The sequence below is a fragment of the Salvia splendens genome, chromosome 7 (assembly GCF_004379255.2).
Source record: "Salvia splendens isolate huo1 chromosome 7, SspV2, whole genome shotgun sequence".
Lineage (NCBI taxonomy): Eukaryota > Viridiplantae > Streptophyta > Magnoliopsida > Lamiales > Lamiaceae > Salvia > Salvia splendens.
In genome coordinates this window covers 29,210,886-29,232,405 of record NC_056038.1, presented here as the reverse complement: position 1 = coordinate 29,232,405, position 21,520 = coordinate 29,210,886, and the positions used below count along the sequence as shown (strand labels likewise).

The 21,520-nt window shown below is 36.6% G+C and overlaps 2 protein-coding genes across 2 annotated transcripts; one reads left to right on the top strand and one right to left on the bottom strand.

The window, feature by feature from the left end:
• Positions 1-324: 324 nt before the first annotated feature.
• Positions 325-1,072, bottom strand: LOC121810692. The gene is made up of 2 exons (XM_042211442.1): positions 866-1,072; positions 325-747 (listed from the first exon to the last, which is right to left on the bottom strand). The coding sequence occupies exons 1-2, from the start codon at positions 1,070-1,072 to the stop codon at positions 325-327; spliced, it is 630 nt and encodes a 209-aa protein (XP_042067376.1).
• A 2,237-nt stretch (positions 1,073-3,309) lies between these two features.
• LOC121741170 (sister chromatid cohesion protein PDS5 homolog A-like) lies at positions 3,310-20,895 on the top strand. The gene is made up of 34 exons (XM_042133864.1): positions 3,310-3,661; positions 5,118-5,321; positions 5,444-5,625; positions 6,678-6,804; positions 6,886-7,104; positions 7,383-7,599; positions 7,676-7,821; positions 7,903-8,048; positions 9,174-9,323; positions 9,487-9,535; positions 9,639-9,830; positions 9,967-10,149; positions 10,897-11,051; positions 11,138-11,264; positions 11,424-11,573; positions 11,656-11,715; positions 11,806-11,942; positions 12,066-12,183; positions 12,306-12,437; positions 12,898-13,097; positions 15,131-15,287; positions 15,456-15,602; positions 16,408-16,488; positions 16,578-17,210; positions 17,297-17,401; positions 17,749-17,828; positions 18,315-18,366; positions 18,508-18,591; positions 18,685-18,722; positions 19,354-19,416; positions 19,601-19,663; positions 19,748-19,911; positions 20,116-20,477; positions 20,555-20,895. The coding sequence occupies exons 1-34, from the start codon at positions 3,566-3,568 to the stop codon at positions 20,585-20,587; spliced, it is 5,052 nt and encodes a 1,683-aa protein (XP_041989798.1). The 5' UTR covers positions 3,310-3,565; the 3' UTR covers positions 20,588-20,895.
• Positions 20,896-21,520: the final 625 nt, after the last annotated feature.

The following is a 21,520-nucleotide window of genomic DNA, read 5'->3' as shown; positions in this document are numbered from 1 at the left end:
TGTTATTTCGTACTTTAAGTTGCAGAAATGGTTGTTGAATGTAGGTTTAACTTGTGTTTCTTTATTTGTCGAATGTGGATAGTATAAGCGAGACTGGTCTTTTGGTTTATGTATTATGTTTATATAATTTGCAGATGAAATGCACTATTAGTTTAATATTAATCTTGCCCAAAAAAATGCCTCAAAGTTCGATCATTAGGTAATAAGTTGTCACACAAATAAGCATTACTTACAAACCATTGTGTTAATAAGTATGTTATGACACAGTTCAATGCAGTACTAGAAAGTAATATGTTTTCTAACGAATAATCTCAGCCACATCAATCACACGTTTGTCCTCTGTGCCCACATTGCAGCAGCTAGGTCGTCCCTCTTCTTCGTCCACATTGGTGTTGGCGCGACCGTAGTGATCGTGGGCACCACAGGGTCATCGTGATCACTCCCATTCCCGTCCTCATGCTGAGCTCCTACCAATTCCTCATACGGATCCACCTCCATGTGAGTGCGTATAAAATTGTGAAGTAAGAAACAAGCAATTATCAATCCCGTTTGGACCTCGATAGGATAGAAGTTTGGGCTGCGAAGTATTCCCCAACGCATCTTGAGCACTGCAAAAGAACGCTCAATGACATTCCGAGCTTTAGAGTGCTTCAAGTTGAACAATACCTCGGTTGTTTGCGGTGCTTGGGTTCCATGACCCCACTCCTTCAAATGGTAACGAACGCCTTTGTACGGTGTGATGAATCCCTCGATGTTGGCATAAGCATTGTCGCAGATGTAATAGCAATGTACAAATGGGAAAGAATGTGAAAATGTGAGTGTCAAGCCTACCCACTTTACTAAAACAGATGTCAGACTGTTTTACCTTTGGGTACTTTAAGCCCGAGAGGCCGGCTGATTGCATCTCGTAATATTCTCGAATCACCAGCAGAACCTTCCCATCCTGGCAGCACGTAAACGAACTGAAGTCGTCGATCACACACTGCAAGTGTGTTTGTTGATACTTGCCCCTTTCTATTACGATAACGTGGTGTGTCAGCAATGGGCACTCGTACGTGTATATACGTCCCATCTAAAGCTCCTAGACAACCCTACAACATTGTTTGGTTGAGGAGTCAGCACAGTGTTTGGGAAAAATAAAAAATATGGCGGACAACATATTTCACATACCTTAAACCACTTCCATCTTGAGTCTGTGCAGTCATCACCAACCGGTTCAGGTTTCACTAATAACAACTCATGCAAAGTAAGCACCCCCACGAAGCACCATATGTGTGTATTTAGACACTGTTTCAGAAGAACACACCCGTGTCTTTTTGTGGTGTGCTAGAATGGACAAAAACATAGCAACTTGTTCCTCAACGGTGACAAATTTTTGGTCTATTAATCCAGCCCGGGCACGTAGAATGCGACATAATCTACGAAAGTGTTTCTATCCATCCGAAAATTGTCTATACATGAACGATTAGAAACCCGGACAAGCCAGTCCATCTGCTTTACATGAGTAGGAACGGAGTCAATCATTTCCTCTGGTGTAACTCTTCCCCTCGTTTCCTTTTATGTGCATTGGAGCTGAACAGAGTGATAAACATGCTTACAAGGAGCATGTTTATCCGATGGTTTCTTAGTATTTCCTCAAGCAAAATCAATAGCTCGGTTGGTTCCTTTTGATCCACCTACATGAAGAATTCTCAACAATCTTGCTCAAATTGCTTCAAACACCAGAGCATCATAACAAATGCCAAACAATCACAGCAGAATCATCACTTTACAAGTCATCATAAAGACATAACATAGATGCATAAATCAACTGCATAAAGTGAATGGTTAATGCATATACCATGTCATCGTAACAAAATAGATGCATAAATCAACTGAACAAATATAAGGACTTCAATCTCATCAATAGCAGCATCAAATCCATTCAATTTATGCAATAAAATTCATACAATCACACCCCATATGCATATAACAACATACAATCGGCCATCTAGGAACAAATTGTGAAGGCCATGGGTGCTCAGGAGCAAATTTATTTCATGCTTATTTACAAAACCACAAATTTCTATATTCAAGGTCTCTATAATGAACTCCAATGTAGATTAAATGAGAATAAACACACTGACTTCCATCTCATTAGTAACAACAGCTGGAATCAATTCTATTTATTCTTCCAAAATTCATACAATCACACTCATATACATATTACAACCTACAGTTGAAAAACATTACCTTCTGAACAGCGTCTTGGTCGGCCATGGTTCCTTGGCGTTCGATTTACCCAGGTCGTTAGCTTGCAACCTTCAAATAAAGGCAAACGCGATGAGATATTCGAATTGGATTCAACCATCTCAATTTATGATTTATAAACCACACAAGCAATTACGGCCACCAAGATTTTTGAATTAGAGTTTCTCTCCAAACGCGTCGCCAATCTGCAATTGTGTGTTGATTGTGGCAGTAGTAGATGGAGATGGAGTAAATGAAGGGGTATTCAAGTCAATTGGTTGAAATTCGAAATCTTCAATTTGTTGATTGTGGACAATCGCATGGTGCACCTCCGACAGAGATATATGTTTTTTGGGTTTCCATATCACCAAGTGTGTCAGGTATTGGGATTTAGGAACCGGGTCAGATAGATTGCTAACATGGAAACCAAACATGGATATTAGGGTAGATAGGGAGGACTATCTGTGGCTAACATGGATAACAAACGAACCCGTAGGCCGGACCCATTTGTTCGTTTCATGCGTGTTAAGTTATGATCATACTACGATGACTAGAAATTTCTCTTTGGTAAGATATCATGTAGCTGAAATGGAGTGGTAAAGTAAATATCCTCAATAAAAACAAATAAAAAATAGATTAAAGTCGTAATTTGGTTATTACATTTGCCATTTTTTAGATCGTGCACATTTAAATGTACATATTAGTTTCTAGTCGCATACAGTATATTTTGGTTTATATTTAACGGTTGTACTAAATTTTAACTTTAATGGTCAACCTATGATTAATAAATTAAATATGTACTAAAAGATATTGTTAAGGACCATAAACGTACATATATAACTAAATAGATTTTTTTGGGCAAGGTAAGAGACCCATTTTTTATTTTAAAATGTGTTGACCAGTAAATTTTGACAGAAACTATTAAATACTCTAGTATAGACCAAAGTATTTAAGATCAGAAACTAATTTTGATTAATTTTGGATTTTAGTAAAAATAAATTTAAATATTTCCGTGATAGGAGTAGTTCAAATAGGATAGGAGAGCACGTGTGGTGTGGTGCGGTGCAGCGCAGCTGTAAATCGAGTAAATCTGGAGAGCTGAAGCCTGGCTCCGCTTCTAAATTCTAGTATAACAAACAGACCACAATTGTTACTCGTTTCATTTTTCGAAACAACGCCGAAAACCCAAATACAAATTCAAAAAACCCCCAAATTCACTTCACTCACAACACACACACACTCGCTGAGGAACACACATTCAAAACACGCCTTCCTTTCATGTGAAAATTCGACTACAATTTCTAAGTTGGCTGAGATTCCATCGAATTCGGTTTCAATGGCGCAGAAGCTGCAGCAGCAGCAGCTCAAAGAACTGGGATCTAAGTTGGAGGCTCTTCCTTCTTCCAAGGACGCTCTCATTAAACTCTTGAAGGCGAGCCTCCGCGTTTTGCGTCTTTTTTTGCATGCGGATTTTTTTTTGAGAAATTCTTTTGGCCTCTGGAAATTCAATTCTGTTTGTTGGAAGTTCCGTTTTTCGATGCATGCTTGCAATTTGAGGAAGTTGTGCTTGCATTACAATTAGAGTTGAATTAGGGCTCGTTTTGAAGGTGCTATTTGCCATTGTTAATTTCTGTTATTTTTACAACCAATTCGAATCTGTGACTTCTCGTTTCGAGATTTTGAGGTTTCGTGACTTGTGATATGGAATTATGGCTGCGCTTGAGTTCAATTACAAGCTGCATTGCGAGTTTTGTGACTTTGTAATTGTTGGGATTGAATTAGGGTTCGGTTTAGGCTCTTGGACGGTATATGAAGTCTCTCTGGTTCTTTTTCTGGATAAAGTTTTCGCCTTCTGGGTTTGGCATTGGTGTTAAAATAAAGAAGATGTAGAAAGCACGGGTCATGTCTGCTTCTAAAGTAAATTAGTAATGATCTTAGGAGACTTGTTCTGGCTGTGATTCGTTTTACATTTTTTGCTACATGTGCATATGAATAGCCAGAAATGTGTTCTCTTTTTTTGTTTAGGGATTTTATTGCTTTAGTTTTCTTCTTTATAGTACTTCACTGTAAGATTGATACAATTCTTAAACACTAGGGAAATTATTTAGTCAAGAATCAAGATGTTTTCAGATTCAGCTGAGAAACCTTAGCATATCTGGGCAAGCACATTCAGATGTCTCTATGTGGTTATGCTAATACATGTAGGTGAATAAGAGAGCGAAGCACCAGATTCTTTCACAAAATTATTAGTTACACTGCAGTATAAAACATTTTCTGCTCTGCTGCTTGTACATTACCATACAGAGGAGACATCAGGATGGTATATGCTTATGTATAATATGTAAATTCCTGTTTGGCTTTTTGCATCTCTAATAAAAAGTGTCATATTCATGTAAATTTAGTAAATGATTAATGTCTGTCAAGCTCCTTGTGCTCCATGTGAAGCGAGAGAGGGGGAAAAGTGAAACCTATCAAGTCTGTGTTTCTGTCAAACATCCTCTAGGATAATTAGAAGAATTCACTACGGCTGACTGGTCTAGACAATCGAAGCTAATAAGGCCTAGACAATCTGAGTTTCTGTCAAACATCCTCTATATTTCAGTCAAAACTTCTAGAGTAATAGAAATGTGTCTAATTAAGTGGCAGGGATCATGCCTCCACAATAGTAGTTTAGTTTCGGTGAAGTTTGAGTCATAAAGGTTTTGGCTGGTTTGCTATTCTTTCCAAGCTTTCTTTTAAGGTTCTCAATGGTAACTGCTTTTGAAGTTGTTAGTACCATGGAGTGTGGAATAGCTATATGAATGAGATTGTGACGGTGCTTGCTTGATGTGAGGTTACCTGAATGTTTTTTTTGTTCATATTAAAATGATTTCTCCCTCCTCTTGCAGCATGGAGTGACATGCCTAACAGAATTAGATCAGTCACCACCCAAAACAATGTTGGACTCCATGCAGTCTTTCTTGAAAGCTATTGTGAAGCCAGAGCTATTGAAACATCATGATCAAGAAGTAAAGCTTTTCGTTGCTGCGTGTATTTGTGAAATAACTCGAATTACTGCACCTGAAGCTCCATACGAAGATGATATTATGAAGGTCTGTTTCTTTTCTGAAGAAGGAATAGCAATCAAGATAACAACTTTTTTTGAGCTCAGTTTACTTTTTGAACATAGATATCTTTGCTTGGATTCTGATACTCACCAACTGATCTTTGACAGGAAATTTTTCAGTTGACTGTGAGTACTTTCAGTGGCTTAAGTGATGTAAATAGCCCATCATTTGGAAGGATAGTTGTTATTCTTGAAACCGTGGCAAGATACAGATCATGTGTTGTTATGTTGGATCTTGAATGTGATGATCTCATAAAGGATATGTTCTCTACATTTTTCACTGTTGCCAGGTATGATTCTTTTAATTGCTTCCTATTTCATCAGTACGAAACCAATGTTATGCTTGTCTGCATGCCAGCTATGTTTCCTACAACTTTTACATTAGGCAGTCAGAGTGCATTAAGTTGTTTAGTATCTAAATGTTTGTGTCAAATGTTTTACCACATTTTTTTCTCTTCTCCAAATTTCAGCCGTTTCCCAGATGTTCTAACAAAACCATAATTTTATTTAGATTTATCCTGAAGTTACTTCAAATGAATTTTGGTTACCCTTTTGCTTTTCCTATCCCTTTGGCCATTATAGTGACCAATTTAAGCTCTCCCCACTTTGACGTGCCAATTCGTGTCTTTTCAGTGTTCTTTCTTTAAAGATTGAGGATTGATGAGACAGGTGATGGTTTTGTGACTGCTAGAACATTTTAGATATATGACTCAGTTTGATTACATATTTTTTGTATATACTATTTGGGTATGTTCGACAATATGCATCTTGATATTTTTTCATAACTTTTTCCCCAGGGTGGGGATTTTGTCTTAACCCCTTTCCGTTTTCATATTTTTTTTAAAGGGAGGATTATAGGTACCTTTTGATTAAGCAATGTGTTTATTCTATGCAAAGTTTGTTTAGATATGTTGAAAGGAGAAAGAAATGCAAAGAGACATCAGTATGTGGTTGTAGGTACCATGCATTATCTGTTGAACCTCCTTGTAAACCAAAAATAAATAAATATTTTTGGAATTCCTATATTCTAAAAGAGTAATAAAGCTAAGGTATTAGATCCCTATAATATGACTGATGTGTCTAAGACTCATAGACTAACATTAAGGTTGGATAGGAATAATTTTATTTAAGTATGTGCTTAAGATAGACTTGTGTAGCACTGTAGTATCTGATTCCTGCTAACAATGGCTCCCTAGACTAAGAGAAACAAGTTCTTTCAAACGTATGAGGATGTTTGTTCTATAAGTTGACAGTTGATGGCTGATCGAGAAAGATAACTGCCTGTACTGGAGTATCTTGATGCTTAACTGTATTGATGTATTGAATTATGTTTCACCTTCAGAGATGAGCATCCTGAGAATGTTATCACTTCGATGCAAACAATCATGGAGGTACTATTCGAAGAAAGTGAGGATGTACCTGAGAACCTGTTGCTTACATTGTTGTCTGCTTTAAGTTGTGATAATGAGGTGATGTCTCTTTTCTTGCTCACCTTATCTGGATTCAACAACTTTTCCAACGGAAATGAACTTTGGTGCTTCTGCTTCCAGGATATCACCATAGCTGCAAGGAGGCTTGCTATGAATGTGGTAGAACGCTGTGCTGAAAAATTGGAACCTGGCGTAAAGCAGTTTCTTGTGTCCTCAATGTCAGGAGACAGCAGGTCCCTGAAGCCTGAGATGAATTACCATGCCGTACTATATAATATCTATCAGTCTGCTCCTCAAATCCTAACAGGAGTTGTTCCTTATCTTACTGGAGAGCTACTGGTAATCATACCAGATGCTTTTAAATATTCATCTTAATCTTTTACGTTACATTTATAGCATAGTTAACTATGCTTTCTCTGTCGGGAACGCCTGATGTCATATTCATTGATACTAAAGTAAAATACTTGACTCTTGGCTGTTGCTTGCACATCCCTTAATTTTTTATCTGTCAAATTCAAAAGAAAGTGGGTTTGGTAATTCCCGAATATTGTGCTATCAATGTTTCATTAGTTGGTTGTGCTGGAGTCTAATCTGGTTTCCAATCTTGACATAAACAGAGTGATCAATTGGAGGTTCGTTTGAAGGCTGTAGGGTTGGTTGGTGACCTCTTTTCTCTGCCTGAATCTACGATTTCTGTCGCTTTCCAGCCCGTCTTTTCTGAGTTTTTGAAAAGACTGACTGATAGAGTGGCAGAGGTCAGAATGTCTGTGCTTGAACATGTCAAGAGCTGTCTTTTGGTGAATCCTTTAAGACCGGAAGCTCCTCAAATAATCTGTAAGAAATCCTACTCTTGTTTCCCCTATATTGCAGTTTCTAAGCTCTTAACACTGATTATTTAATTAATTTCCAGCTGCTCTGTGTGATCGGTTATTGGACTATGAGGAAAGTGTTCGTAAAAAAGTAGTTTCAGTTGTTTGTGATGTGGTATGTCATGACATTACATCCATTCCTGTTGAAGCTATTAAACTGGTATCTGAACGCCTTAGAGACAAATCTGTATGTATACCTGTCTCATCGCTTTCATCATTCATTCTTGCCATCTCCCTGCTACTCTGTAATGATTTTTGTGGCTTCCAGCTTCTTGTTAAAAGGTATACAATGGAGCGGTTAGCTGACATATACAAAGCATCTTGCATGAAGCAGTCTAGTGGCACGGCAGAGAGTGGAGAATTTGATTGGATTGTGGGAAAAATCTTGAGATGCTTCTATGATAAAGATTTCAGGTAAATAACTGAAGTCCTACTTATGTGTTTTGCAAAAAAATAAGTCCAATCAATATTAGAATAAGTAAAGGCCCTGTTTGTTCGTCAGGAAAGTAAAGTTCTTGATAACTTTACTTTACCCTGTTTGGAAACATGTTAAGATTTTGATGGATCAGAAAGGCAAGTAGGTATTAAATGGAATAAAGAGAAAGGTAAAACCCAAACTGAAAAATTACAAATCATCTTAATCGAAAATCAAAAGTTCAGCAACATTAATACCGAATGTTCGCGATGTAATTATCAATTACCACAATAGATAGGCTTGCATTGTCAATTTTTTTTCCAAGACCTCTGATTCTACCTTCTACATGAACTCAAGTTTAGTTTTGTTTCTTATTCATTAGACTGCAACTTATCTAATTAGATAGCAGGCAATTGTATAAGAATTGTACAGCTTTAGGTGGTTGGGTTAAATTTTCTAAGTTCTAACATAGATCGACTTCATGTTAATTATCAACAGCAAAGATTCAATCTTTTTACGAAAATTTCCACTTTATGACAAATTAAAATATAGTGTGAATCAAAAAGCTTACCTGTTAATGGAGATAACAACAAAATTGAAAAATTGAAAAATCGAAAAAAAGAAGAGAACGATAGGTGTAAGTTATGGAGAAGAGAAATCGGTTGAAATAAAAATAAGATAAGCGAGAATATATTTTTGTACGTATATTTTTTCCTTAAGTTTTAAAATCCTCAAATCAGGGAAAAAGAATAAAAGCTTTAGGCTAAGGAATCAGAATCCCAGTATTTCCATTAACTTTCCCTAATTTTAGTAATCATATTACTTTCCTTGTTTTCTTTTTATTGAAACAAACACAGGATTTTAAAAATCCAGGAATAAGATTACTTTCCTGGATAGAATCCTGACAAACAAACGGGGCCAAAGTGATTAACTCTGAAGAGGCAGTTAATTTTGTTATAAACTAACACCATGAAGAAGCTAATGAAAATTTGAATTGAGTCTGTAATATATGCTAGTAGAGACAGGTAAGAGGGCACCGACTGCAACTGATTTCTAGCTAAGATTTTTCAACACCCTTGATTTATGTGTTCTAATATTTTTGGCACTATTATCTCTCCATACAGATCAGATACAATAGAGCCAATCCTTTCTTTGTCCTTATTCCCAACCGATTTTCCTGTCAAAGATAAGGTGAAAACGTGGGTTCGTATCTTCTCTGGGTTTGACAAAGTTGAGGTTAAGGCTCTTGAGAAGATACTAGAACAGAAGCAAAGGTGCGTCAAACTGCTAAATTTGACACTTCTTTAATATTATTATAATCGTTATTTGTTATTTAGTATGTATTTGGGGTTGGGAGGGGGGTGGCGGTGCATGAGTTGGAATATACATCAAAGCCTGAACACTTGTAAGGTACTCACATCGGGAGAAAATATGCAGGTTACAGCAGGAGATGCATAAATACCTTTCCCTCAAACAGTTGTCTGGGGTAATTACAATTGGTTCTGCATTCTATATCTCTCGAGTATTGAAAGTATCTTGGTGGATCTTTTGATGAAGATGTTGTTTCTTTGTCTAATTATATTTTACAGGAAGGTAATAAGGTGGAGAACCAAAAGAAAATATTGTTTTGCTTCCGTGCTTTGTCTCGTTCTTTTACTAATCCTGCAGAAGCAGAGGAGAACTTCCAGAATCTTGACCAATTGACGGATTCCAACATATGGAAACTTCTATCGCAACTTCTTGATCCAAACACTAGCTCAATTCATGCCAATAGTTCACGGGTATGGCTTTAATCTCATAATATTACCATTCTGGTTTCTTTTCTTTTGTTATTCCCCCTCTTTCTTGCAATGAATCAAACATGACAATGTTTCATAATCAAATAAGGGTTGCTCAATCTTTCTTGATATTGCATAGGATGATATACTGAAACTCCTTGGGGATGAGCATAGACTCTATGAGTTCCTGAGCACTCTTTCTTTGAAATGCTCTTATCTACTTTTTGATAAGGATCATGTCAAAGAAATTGTTCTGGATGCTGCCGTGCACAAATCTTCTGGAAACAATGATTCAGTTTTGTCCTGCATGACTATTCTTGTGGTATGGCATCTACTATCGGTTTTTTATTATGTCCAAATGACTGCTGATATAATGACATCCAGACTCTTGATGGCTGCTGATTGTTTTCTAATGGAAACCAAGAAGCTTATATGCATTTTGGAACCTCACTCGAGTGTTTTCAGAGATTTTTTGCTAATCAGATTTTATGGTCTGAAAATTTGAAAATCAGGAGATTGGAGATCTTTCTAGTACACATTTTTGTTTAGTTGAAATTAAATTCTTCAAATAGACGTACTCTTGTTTGAATTGTGAGGCACAAAACCTCTCAATTGTTCGATTTTGTCCCAAGGCAAATAGAACATGCTATATAGATCGGCTAAGATGGTTTACTATTTACACTTATGGATTTGGAGATGAAAACTTAAGGGTGTACTTGGCATATGAAGGGGAATTGGAATGAGCCCCCCCCCCTTTGTATAGAAGAGAGGGGTATTCCTCTTATGTGGGGTATCAAAACACTCTTTTAGTGATCATTCTTTATTTCCAAACATGTACTTTCCATTCCTTTCCCATCCTCTTCCGAACAGTTAGCCATGTGCCTCCTAGATAGTACTACTATTGCACTAGCATTGCTTGTTCTATTGAAATAACTGCATAATAGTTATGGATAATGACTTATGATTGCTTGCTTGATCTTCGTAAAGAACTCCTTATATCTCAGGGGAGTTGTTACTTGATAACCAAGACATTTCTGTACCCTTTCTGACAATAGTTTACTACCTATAGATTCTTGCTCGATTTTGTCCTTTGCTACTACATGGAATTGAAGAGGACTTGGTACATTTTCTGGAGGATGACAATGAAATAATAAAGGAAGGTACCCTCCACATCCTCGCAAAGGCTGGGGGAACTATCCGAGAACAGCTGGGTGTTTCATCAAGGTGAGACTATATAATATTTGTTCTAAATTATTCTGATGGCCTTTTTTTGTTTGTCTTCTTTGGCTGAAATTTTACTTTCCTTGTAGATCATTAGACCTAATACTTGAGCGTATATGCTTCGAGGGTAACCGAAGGCAGGCCAAGTATGCTGTTCATGCACTGGCATCCATCACAAAAGATGATGGACTCATGTCACTTTCTGTTCTTTATAAGGTTTTAATTACCTTTTTTTCTATTTGTCGTCATGTAGAATTCTCTATCACTTTTGGTTTATATTTTTGGCTTTCTATGCTGCTAAAAGTTTACGATTCTGTTTTCTCTCTCTCTCTCTATCTATCTATCTCTCCCTCTCCTTGCCTTCCAAATTACTAGAGGCTAGTTGATATGCTTGAAGAGAAGGCCCACATGCCAGCTGTACTACAGTCTCTTGGGTGTATTGCACAAGCTGCCATGCCTGTCTTTGAAACAAGAGAAAGTGAGATTGTAAAGTTCATCAGAGAAAACATACTGGAGATTGGACATGTATGGAAGATTAAATGAACGAGACATTTGTGTTCCTTTCTCTTTGTTATTGCAGTTATCATGTTATACACTTCACTTGCAGGTATCAGAAGAAAAAGCACCTGATTCTTGGGATGATATAAGTGAACTTTGTTGCTTAAAGGTTTTTCTACCGCATGCTTTTATATCTTCGCTAAATAGTGCACATATTGTGAACCTTTGGAGCAAAATGACAATTGATTTGTACATGCAGATATATGGAGTCAAAGCTCTGGTCAAGAGCTATTTACCTGCCAAGGATGCTCACCTTCGTTCTGGGATCGATGACCTATTTAGTATCCTCAAGAACATTCTCTCTTTTGGTGATATATCAAGCGAGATTAGATCGAGGTATCTGGGCTGTTTTATCTGAAACTTTCTTTTAGGATATTGGATTCATAGATGTCTTCTTCATTAGCCTGGGTATTAATAACTTTTTCTGGCATTAATGTCATTTCTCTCTCTGTGTTCCAGTTTAGTTGACAGGGCTCATTTAAAGCTTGCTGCAGCTAAAGCTGTTCTCCGTTTATCAAAATACTGGGAGCACAAAGTCCCCATTGATGTCTTTTACCTTACAATGAGAACCTCTGAGGTAGAGTGCATTTTGTTATGAGTATGTACATGTTTAAAAAATAAATTTCTAATTCTTAATACCTTGTATACTCTAAATAGGGCATTATTTTCTTAACACTCTCCCCCTAAATTATTTTGTAGAATAACTTTCCCGAGATCAATAAACTACTTCTCAACAAGATTCATCAATATGTAAAGGACCGAGCTCTAGATCCTAAATACGCTTGTGCTTTCCTGCTCGACGATACATCTCAACAGGAAGATATTGAGGAGGTAAAGGGAACGTCAGGCTATAACTGGTTTCTTCACAAACATTTAATGCATGGGCAGTGCATAAATAAATTAAAATTTCAAAACGTATTTTAAAAGTGGTGGCAGGTAAGACACCCAAATCACATCATCTTAGGGTTGATCCTTATTTGAGGTAATATAGTGGATAAAGTGTACAGTATATAACAATCACTGGCATGACTTCTGGTGGGAAAATCTTATTATTGTGAATTTTGCAAAGACTTCTATATAGGACTAGGTTAAATGCTTGTGAGAATTGAGATCAATCCAGATATTCCTAAAACACATTAGCCTATACACAGTCCTAAACAGTTCCTCTGAAATACCCATAATAAATTCAAACTCACGTATCTTTTTATTGTATCCTAAAATATTGGTGGTGATTTGTGTACCTCTTCGGAAGTTCCAATGTTTTGCATAACCGGCTCAAACTATTTGGCAGAACAAACGCAATTTGCATGACATCATCCAGATGTGTCGACAAGGAAGGGGGAGGCACACTTCTTCTCAGACTGATACAGATTCTTCCCCACACAGTCCAGAATACTTGCTTCCATATGTGGTGCATTCCCTTGCTCATCATCCCTCATGTCCTGGTATTGATGAGTCCAGAGATGTCAAAATATTTGAAGAAATGTACAGGTATCATAGACTGGGAATTATAATTGCTAAAATGAAGTTTAAAGAGCTTAAGTTAATAACACGCAGCTGTACGTTATTTTATGAAATCCTGATTGTAATTTATTCTCTTAGCATAGCTGTTGTTCATAGCTCTATCGCTTTAGGTTGTCTTGGCAAAAATGATATACTTCTATGATGGCTATGCATTTGCTTCAATATTTCCTTAGGCATTCTCATATGTCTGATTTTACATACCTTTTGAGCTCACTTGGAGAGTATCCATGGAATTGAGCTCGACGATACATCTCAACAGGAAAATATTTCCTTAGGCATTCTCAGTCCTCGAAAATGTTGATATGGTCCTGTGGAGCGAAATGATCACCTTTTCAATTGGCTTATAGGATTCTTGTTGTTTGTGTATTTTCCCATTATCTGGGTTGCACAATTAAGTTATACTTTTCTCATCTGCTTTGACCTGTTATCTGATACGCAATTAATAAATGTGATCCTGAAGAATCACCAGAGAAACCTACTTAATGATTTAAATGGTAGATGTAATAATTTACTTGTGGTAGAAATGATTATCTGCATGATTCTGATGCAACTCTGGCCTTGGTGTTGATCGGAAGTCAAAGCAAACAAGTGCTATTGAATATAAATCTCCAAGACACAGAATCAAATCATCTTTTGACCCAAACAATAATAAAACCAAAATGTAAAATAGTGAACTTGTCCTAGAGATTTGTTGGTTGTTATAAATTACAAAGCTTGTAAGGAGCAATTTCAGTAACATCCAATTTTGATTTGTTGCCATATGAATGTGATTGACATTTCATCATCTCTTAGCTTTATAATTACTGCTATTTTTTGAAAATTTTGACGTTATAAAAGTTATTAGCTAAGCCCAACAGAGAAAGATTTTCCTACATTATGGTCATTTTCAGCATTTTGTCAAATTTTGATTGTGTCGTGATATCAATTAAAAGAATGTTATTTAATGCCTAAGCGGACAATTGGCAAGCTGTATGCCATCTGTTAGCAAAAGTAAGGTGTATCTAGCAAAAATATTTGCTAAGTACATTCACTATAAAAAAATTAATCAGTAACAAAAGTAGAGATAAAACTTGCAATACATAATCTAACATCAATTAGAAGTATCTTAATGCAGCTATAAATGAGTGTATTCGTATCTAGAATAGACATAACTTTTAATTACTTGACCGCACACCTTCTTTATTGCGCATGTGCTCAACTCCTTGAATCTTGGGTGACTTACAACTTTGTTTTATGCTAAGAATGTAATGTGTATTTTCATGGCTGATAATATTTTTTAGAGAGGATTAAGCTTTCAATTCGTATGGTCTTTTTGGTGTGTCAAGAAAACCATTACTTAACAACCTTTCAGATTGCTTTTGATTACATCACATGCTCTATAACATGGTTTAATTTTCTTAGTTTTTTTTATTGTTTTGAAACTCAATTCGTGCAAGGTTTCTTGACCGACACTTGCTCAAATGATTTATAGACTTGGAAGAATGCATTTGTCAGATACTTTGTGATGGGAAAATTACAAATGGGACTAAGAGCACATAAGTTATCCATGTGATAATATATGTTTGTTACATAAATTGCATCTGCTTATCATGGAATTTTACTCTAGTTACTTCCTAAAGCATAACTAAGTTTCTTTTATGATTAATATGTGTGAGATGTGGTTACTATAAAAGTGTATATTAAGTCATTAATAATTTATTAAAGCATAACAAAGTTAATTTTCCTGATCCAGGAGAGAAAAGCATTTAAAGAAATTTGTTTTGTCGCTTTTGGGAGGTTTTGCATTTAATGCTAAATTATTATTTTATTAATTTTGGAAAAGACATCTGCTTTTGGTAAAAATGAACTACTTGGATCCACGTTTTGTGCATTGAGAATGCTTACTACTTATGAGAACGCTTGTACCTATATTATGCACTGACGACAACATGCTGGAGTAAAAATACCGATCGTGCGTGACATTTCTTATTCCCCATTTAATATATGTGTACCTGCTTCAGGAAGTTGTATCTTTTCATATCAATGCTGGTGCATGGAGATGGAGACGGAAAATCAGATGTCAGCATTAGCAAGGACAAGGAGACCCTTTCATTACTTAATTCTATTTTTCTATGTATAAAGTGCTCAGAAGATGCTTTAGATGCTACTAAGTCCCAGGTTTGATATTTAAATGCTACTAGACTTTTCTTGTCAGTTTCTGAAGTAGTTTAATCTGTCAAGGAGACTAAATCTCCCCTCTTGGAGAAAATAAACTGCCTACATTAGAACTTTTTTGTGATTAGTTTTTCCTAAAGGGATGAAATCATTCCAAATTGTATATTACAGAATTTGTATGCTCTGTGCGACCTTGGTATGTCAATTGTGAAGAGGTTTGTTCCAAATCAAGATGATCTTCACGACTCCATTGCATCTGTGACTCTTCCTGCTGGGATTTATAAACAGCGCACAAAGAAAGATGACAGTGACTCGCTGGTATGTATGCCAATCTTTTATTTCATATAAGCTTTTGTATCTGTCTTGATAAGGAGATAAATAACAAGAGTATGGACACCCTGCTACTTGGGATTTTTCTACATCTTATTGTTGTTAGAAGCAATTCATATTTAAGTGAAAATAATTGATGTTGGCAAGTTTCTGTAAGGGGTAGCAGGTGACCCTTTATGTTCTATGCTGTGTGCAGCAGTACACCACCAGCCTTGGTTATGATGAATGTCATACTGAAGCTGTTTACCCCATTATTCTTTTATGTTTGGTTAGCTGCAGTTCTCAGGATATACATGCTTTGATCATTTGAACCTGTTCGCCTTCTTTCAGCATTCAAGCTGCTGATATGGTTTTAGGTTTTTTTAGTATCAGTACCTTTTCCGTTGATTGACTAATTAAGCATTGCCACAACACGAGTCCATCGCAGCCTTTACCTAGATGGCTTGATCATTCGAAATTCCGATTTGTTTTATCATTCTGTCATCTGCACTGATTCTTTTTAATTGTATGCGGGTTTATCTCTCTTCGCCTGCTGTATTTACTTTCCCATGAAATATCTGTAAAAGCTATGAGGGTGCTCATACACTGTTGAGATTTTTTTCTTATTCTGATTCTTTTGCTTCTTTACTTGTTATTGAGTTCTGGTCATGTTGACCGTACAAGATTCTTTTGTCTCGAGGTCAGAGATGTCATCTAGCATTCACGGACCTTCTAAGATAGTATGTTTATCTCTTTATTGCTCCGCTGAGCTATATATTTTTGAATATGTTTCTTGTTTCTTGTTCTGAACTAGGTTGGTGAAGAGAAGACGTGGCTGGCAGAAGATGGTGTTTTTGCCCATTTTGAATCACTTAAATTGGAAACTAATGAAATTGTAAGATTAAAAACGTGCTACTGCTATAAAACATCTTATCTTTGTCTTGTGTGGTAATTTAGTCATATGGTTTAATCTGTCAATATCAGGCCAATTCAGTACATGCAGAGGATGATAACATGAAGGACAGTGAAACAGAGGGCAGTGAGATACCATTAGGAAAGTTAATGAAAAGACTAAAAGCTAAAGCAGCAAAGGCAAGAAAAGAGGCAAAGAATCAGTCTGCACCAGCTGGGATCTCTAAGGAAAACGATTTTGATATCTTGAAAATGGTGAAGGAAATAAATTCTGATAACCTGGGAACATCTGGCAAGATTGGATCAAGTAACAATGCTGAGCATGTTGGCAAAAAGAGGAAAAACATCCACCAGCTAGAGAAGAGGAAAACATTGTTGGATGACTCTAAGGATGCCCCTGTCCCAAAACGTAGGAGAACATCATCTGCTCGAGCTCACAAAACTCTCCAAACAACTCCTCCAGAGGGTTCTAAGAGGCCTAGTAAAGTAAATCAGGAAGATACTAGTGATGTTTCTGACAAAATGGATGAAGATCTTCAAACTTCTTCAGAAGATATAACAGCACAGGAAAAAATGGAAGAATCTGCAGAATCTGACTTGTTACTTTCCCATATGGGGAAGAAATCCAGTGCCTCTTCTAAGCAGAAAGCTAAACGACCTGGCAGAGATAATGCTGAGACCCTCCATCACTCCCCTGATGCTAAGGTATGGTTCTCAGTTATGGAATTGGTTGAAGGCCTATGATTCATGATATGAATTGTATTCTGACAAACTGACTCTTGTATATGCAGAAGCCTAAGAAATTCAAAGAAACTGAGCAGGCACCCTCGTTTAGTTTTTCAAAGTCTGCATCTCTGAAGAAGCAGAAAAAGAAAAGTGTCTCTGGATTAGCAAAGGTTAGTGTGCCATTTCGTGCAACTCTCTCTAATGATTAGTGATTGCGAATATCCATTGTATTAATGACCTTATATGGGTACTAATGATGCTTTTTCTGTGTTACAATACCAAAGATGCATATATATGGAAACTGGATTTTCATGACTCACATGCATCCCACTTTTAGAAGTGACATATATAGTAATGAAACAAAATACATGGTGGATGATCAATTCCATTGAGATAGGAATGCAGTTTTTAATATCACTAGTTCCATACTTTCTTCTATGATGAAAGTAAATGATCTGGAATTTTCTGTCTCCCTACACTTTCTAACATGGTTTCCACTTTTTTTTTTCATCTTTAGTGCACAAGCAAGGACAGCGGAAGCCATAGTAATGATTTAATTGGTTCCAGAATTAAAGTTTGGTGGCCGATGGATAAGAAGTAAGTTCTGTTCAATTTGTTCTGCCATAAAGCATGGTAAGATGCGTGCAAAGGCAACTTTGGTAATGGAGATGCATGCATCAAATGCTTCAAACCAAGCGCACCTATTTTTCCTGTGCAGCTCTCCATTTGATCTGATGTAATACGATGCCTGATTTATACCTCTATTCTCATAGACGAGACCATGAGAATCTAGAAATCGGAAAAGAATAAAGCCAAACCAAATAAGAACTGGCCGGACTGTGAATTCATTTTTTATGTATGATTTCATCCATAATTATTTGAATTTTTATAGCCATAGGTATCTTTCTGCCCCCACTTCATTTGGATTTTTCCAAGACCTCAACGCTGTCAATAATGATATCTGCTTAAACAGTAATCCGTTAATTTTGACATTTCGTTTCAAGTAGCATAAACTTCCATGGCGATAAATTTATGTAATTTGAAAGTGATTAATGGCATTAATATTTGTCTGGTATTACACAGGTTCTATGAAGGCGTAATAAAGTCATTTGATACCCACAAAAAGAAACATGTGGTAAGATGCATTTTGGTCTCTTCATTTCTTTTTGACAGTATAGAATTAGTTGACAGTGCCTTTCTTATGATTTTCTCATTCCTGACTTTTTTTTGTGTCCCTATTCTTCTAAAAATATTTATCTTTTGATTGAATTCGCAGATAGTATATGATGATGGAGATGTGGAAGTTCTTCGACTAGATAGGGAGCGCTGGGAACCAGTTGAGAACAATCACAAATCAAAGGTGCTTTACAAAGTTCTCAACTTAATTTTCTACTGTTAGAAATGTTTCTCCGTTTTAGCGTGATATTTGACAATGTCCATACTCCTTTTGCAGCAACATGGCTTGTCAAAGGGCTCTCTTTCTAAAGGAGGGTGAGTGATGCCTTCACTGAACTAGGGCACACTCTTGTTAATTTTAAACTACATATTCTGCTTTGAATCTCTCCCCTTTTCTTTCAGCGAAAATTTGGATATGCATATGCACTCAACCATCTACGTGCATATATAAAAAAAAACCCATCTACATGCATAAACAGTGCTTTGATTTAAATACGAAAGCCTGATGAGTACATAAATATTTAATTTATGGAAAATAAGAAACTTATATTACTCATTCTGTTCCACAAAATAGTGCACACTAGGTTGTGGCAGGACTTTTAATAAATATTAGGTGATTGGATTGTAAGTGGAGAAGGCCCCCACTTTATTTTGTAAAATGTGTTGAGTGGAGAAATAGTGGGCCAATATAGATAGTCGATCTCATATTTGAATATACATAAATGAGATATATAAAACAAAAGATAAATATAGTTTAGATTTTATTAGTGACTATAGCTGCTTAATTTGTAATTTGTGATTATTATTGTTAACTTAATTTGTAGTTCCATATAAAATAAAATGTTATCTTAATTATCTGCATCACCTGTACGCATCTACTGTAAATGTTTTAACAGTTTTTTAGCAGAGTTACTTTGATCTGATGCCCTCATTATTTGACCCGCAGATCATCTGGGCAGAAAAAGAAAACAGTGGGAGGCTTAGAGCAGGTTGAAAATTTGGGCATGAAGTAAGTTGCTTTTCTGCTATATGGATTAGCTGAGATGCTCATTTCTTTTATTTGACATTTACATTTTTTGTGATTTATTGTTAACTTAATTATCTGCCTAACCTGTATGCGTCTCCTGTAAATGTTTTGACAGTTTCTTTGACAGAGTTACTTTGATCTGATGTCCTCATTATTTGACCCGCAGATCATCTGGGCAAAAAAAGAAAACGTTGGGAGGCTTAGAACAGGTTGAAGAGTTGGGCTTGAAGTAAGTTGCTTTTCTGCTATATGGATTTGCTGAGATGCTCATTTCTTTTATTTGCAATTAGCTTATGTAGAAACTGAATGGCAGATCTCTGTCATCTCAAGCAAGAGGGAAGAGGACTCCAAGAAAAAGTCCTAAAGAAGGTCGAAAAGGTCCAGTGAAGATTAATTTCTCTGTGGGAAGGAGAGAAAAACCAGTGGACGTAGAACCTGAGTCTTCCACAAAGTCCCTGGTTGATCTTTCAGACTCAGGTGATGGGTCAACTATTGGACTGCAGTATATAATGGCTAATTGTGTTTATACTACTTTTCATGGACATTGTTCTTGGTGGTCTTTTGAATGTTTTGTGTTTTTTTTTCATTACTATGCTGTTTACCCACTATACTTCATTATATGCAGTGGTACAAGCTTATTTGTTGATTTTGTGCACTCAAACTTATTTCGTGTGTTTTCAGACAATCCAGAGAAGGAACAAAATGAGAGGATTCATAAGAGTGTATCTGACGAGGAGCTGTCTGATAATGACAAGAAACACGAGGAGGAAGCTGAAACAGAAGAGCCCAAAGAGGGCGAAGACGACTCTGAAAATACTCAGAGTGACCATGCTGGTGGCCCTCCACATGATGCTAGTGAATTGGATAACGAGGCTGTTTCTGCTTCGGATGGGAAGCAGTTAGATGAAGGCGAAGAAGAATCTGGACGGGAGTCTGAGGAAGCAGATGACATGGACAGCCAGCCTGCATCTTCGGATAAGCCTGATAAAGACACATGTAATTCTGGCTCCGCAGATGATGAGCATTCTGATGACGAGCTTCTGGTACTCCACTTTAACAACTCATGCAAAGTTTTTACGATTGGAGTGATTTTGACTAAGATTGGTGTTTCAAAATGCAGAGCACGTGGAGACAACGAGCAGGAAAGAAATAGGGAGGCTACCAACATTACATTACGGTGGTGGTGCGCTTTGATGATTGTACTGAGATAGCAAAATTAGTGGGAGAAGATGTGTCTGAGTATGAATAAATTCGTGTAGGTTTTTAGCAGCAAAGTAGTGTAGCATAAATGATAGAAACTATTGGTTCGTATAGTTGGCAAAGCAAAGAAGGTGTACAGCCATTAGGTGTACTAATATCTGCTTGTTCTTTTTTTTGTAGCCCAGCAATCATGATTTGTATGTATGCTTATTGATTATTGCCTTAAAACGCTCATAACTATGTTGTGCCTACATTCGTAAATATACCTTTGACACTCTGTTTTCTTTCATATGCCACAAGCTGTGTTACGCTCCAATATTTTTGATGGTGAGGTAACCGAAAACGGTAACGAGAGAGAAGAGGTCATAGCTTTGATTAGCTGTAGAGAGAGTCTGGTGATTAGCTGATTTTCATTGTTGAGTATAGAAGAATAGCTTGTAGTATCAGTTGGAGAAGTGGGGTGCTAATAAGGAAGAAGACGATTGGATCGCCATGTCATGTTCTTGTTTTTGGTAAAACTTTATCGAGAATGGAAGGCTACCTTTTAACTGCTCACGCCAAACAAATTAATTTCAACACTCTTTTACTCCGAACTGGTGGTGATTTAGGTGTTGAGGGAAGCTCGGAGTTGCAGGAATTTGCAATGGCGGAGGAGGTGCATTTGCTGTTGTTTCATTTAGCCTGGAAGGAATGAGCAGCCTCCCAAAATAGATATATAGAATAATGTAGTTTTCTCAGTGTATTTGTAGAATGCAGCATGAGCAACATAAATATTGCAATAATATCTCTAAAAACAATGCTGCAACCAGAGTGAAAGGTAATAATTCCTCGTGTATTTTTCTTATTTGGAGAATGTCTTGCAGATAATGAACTAGTTTGTTATTTA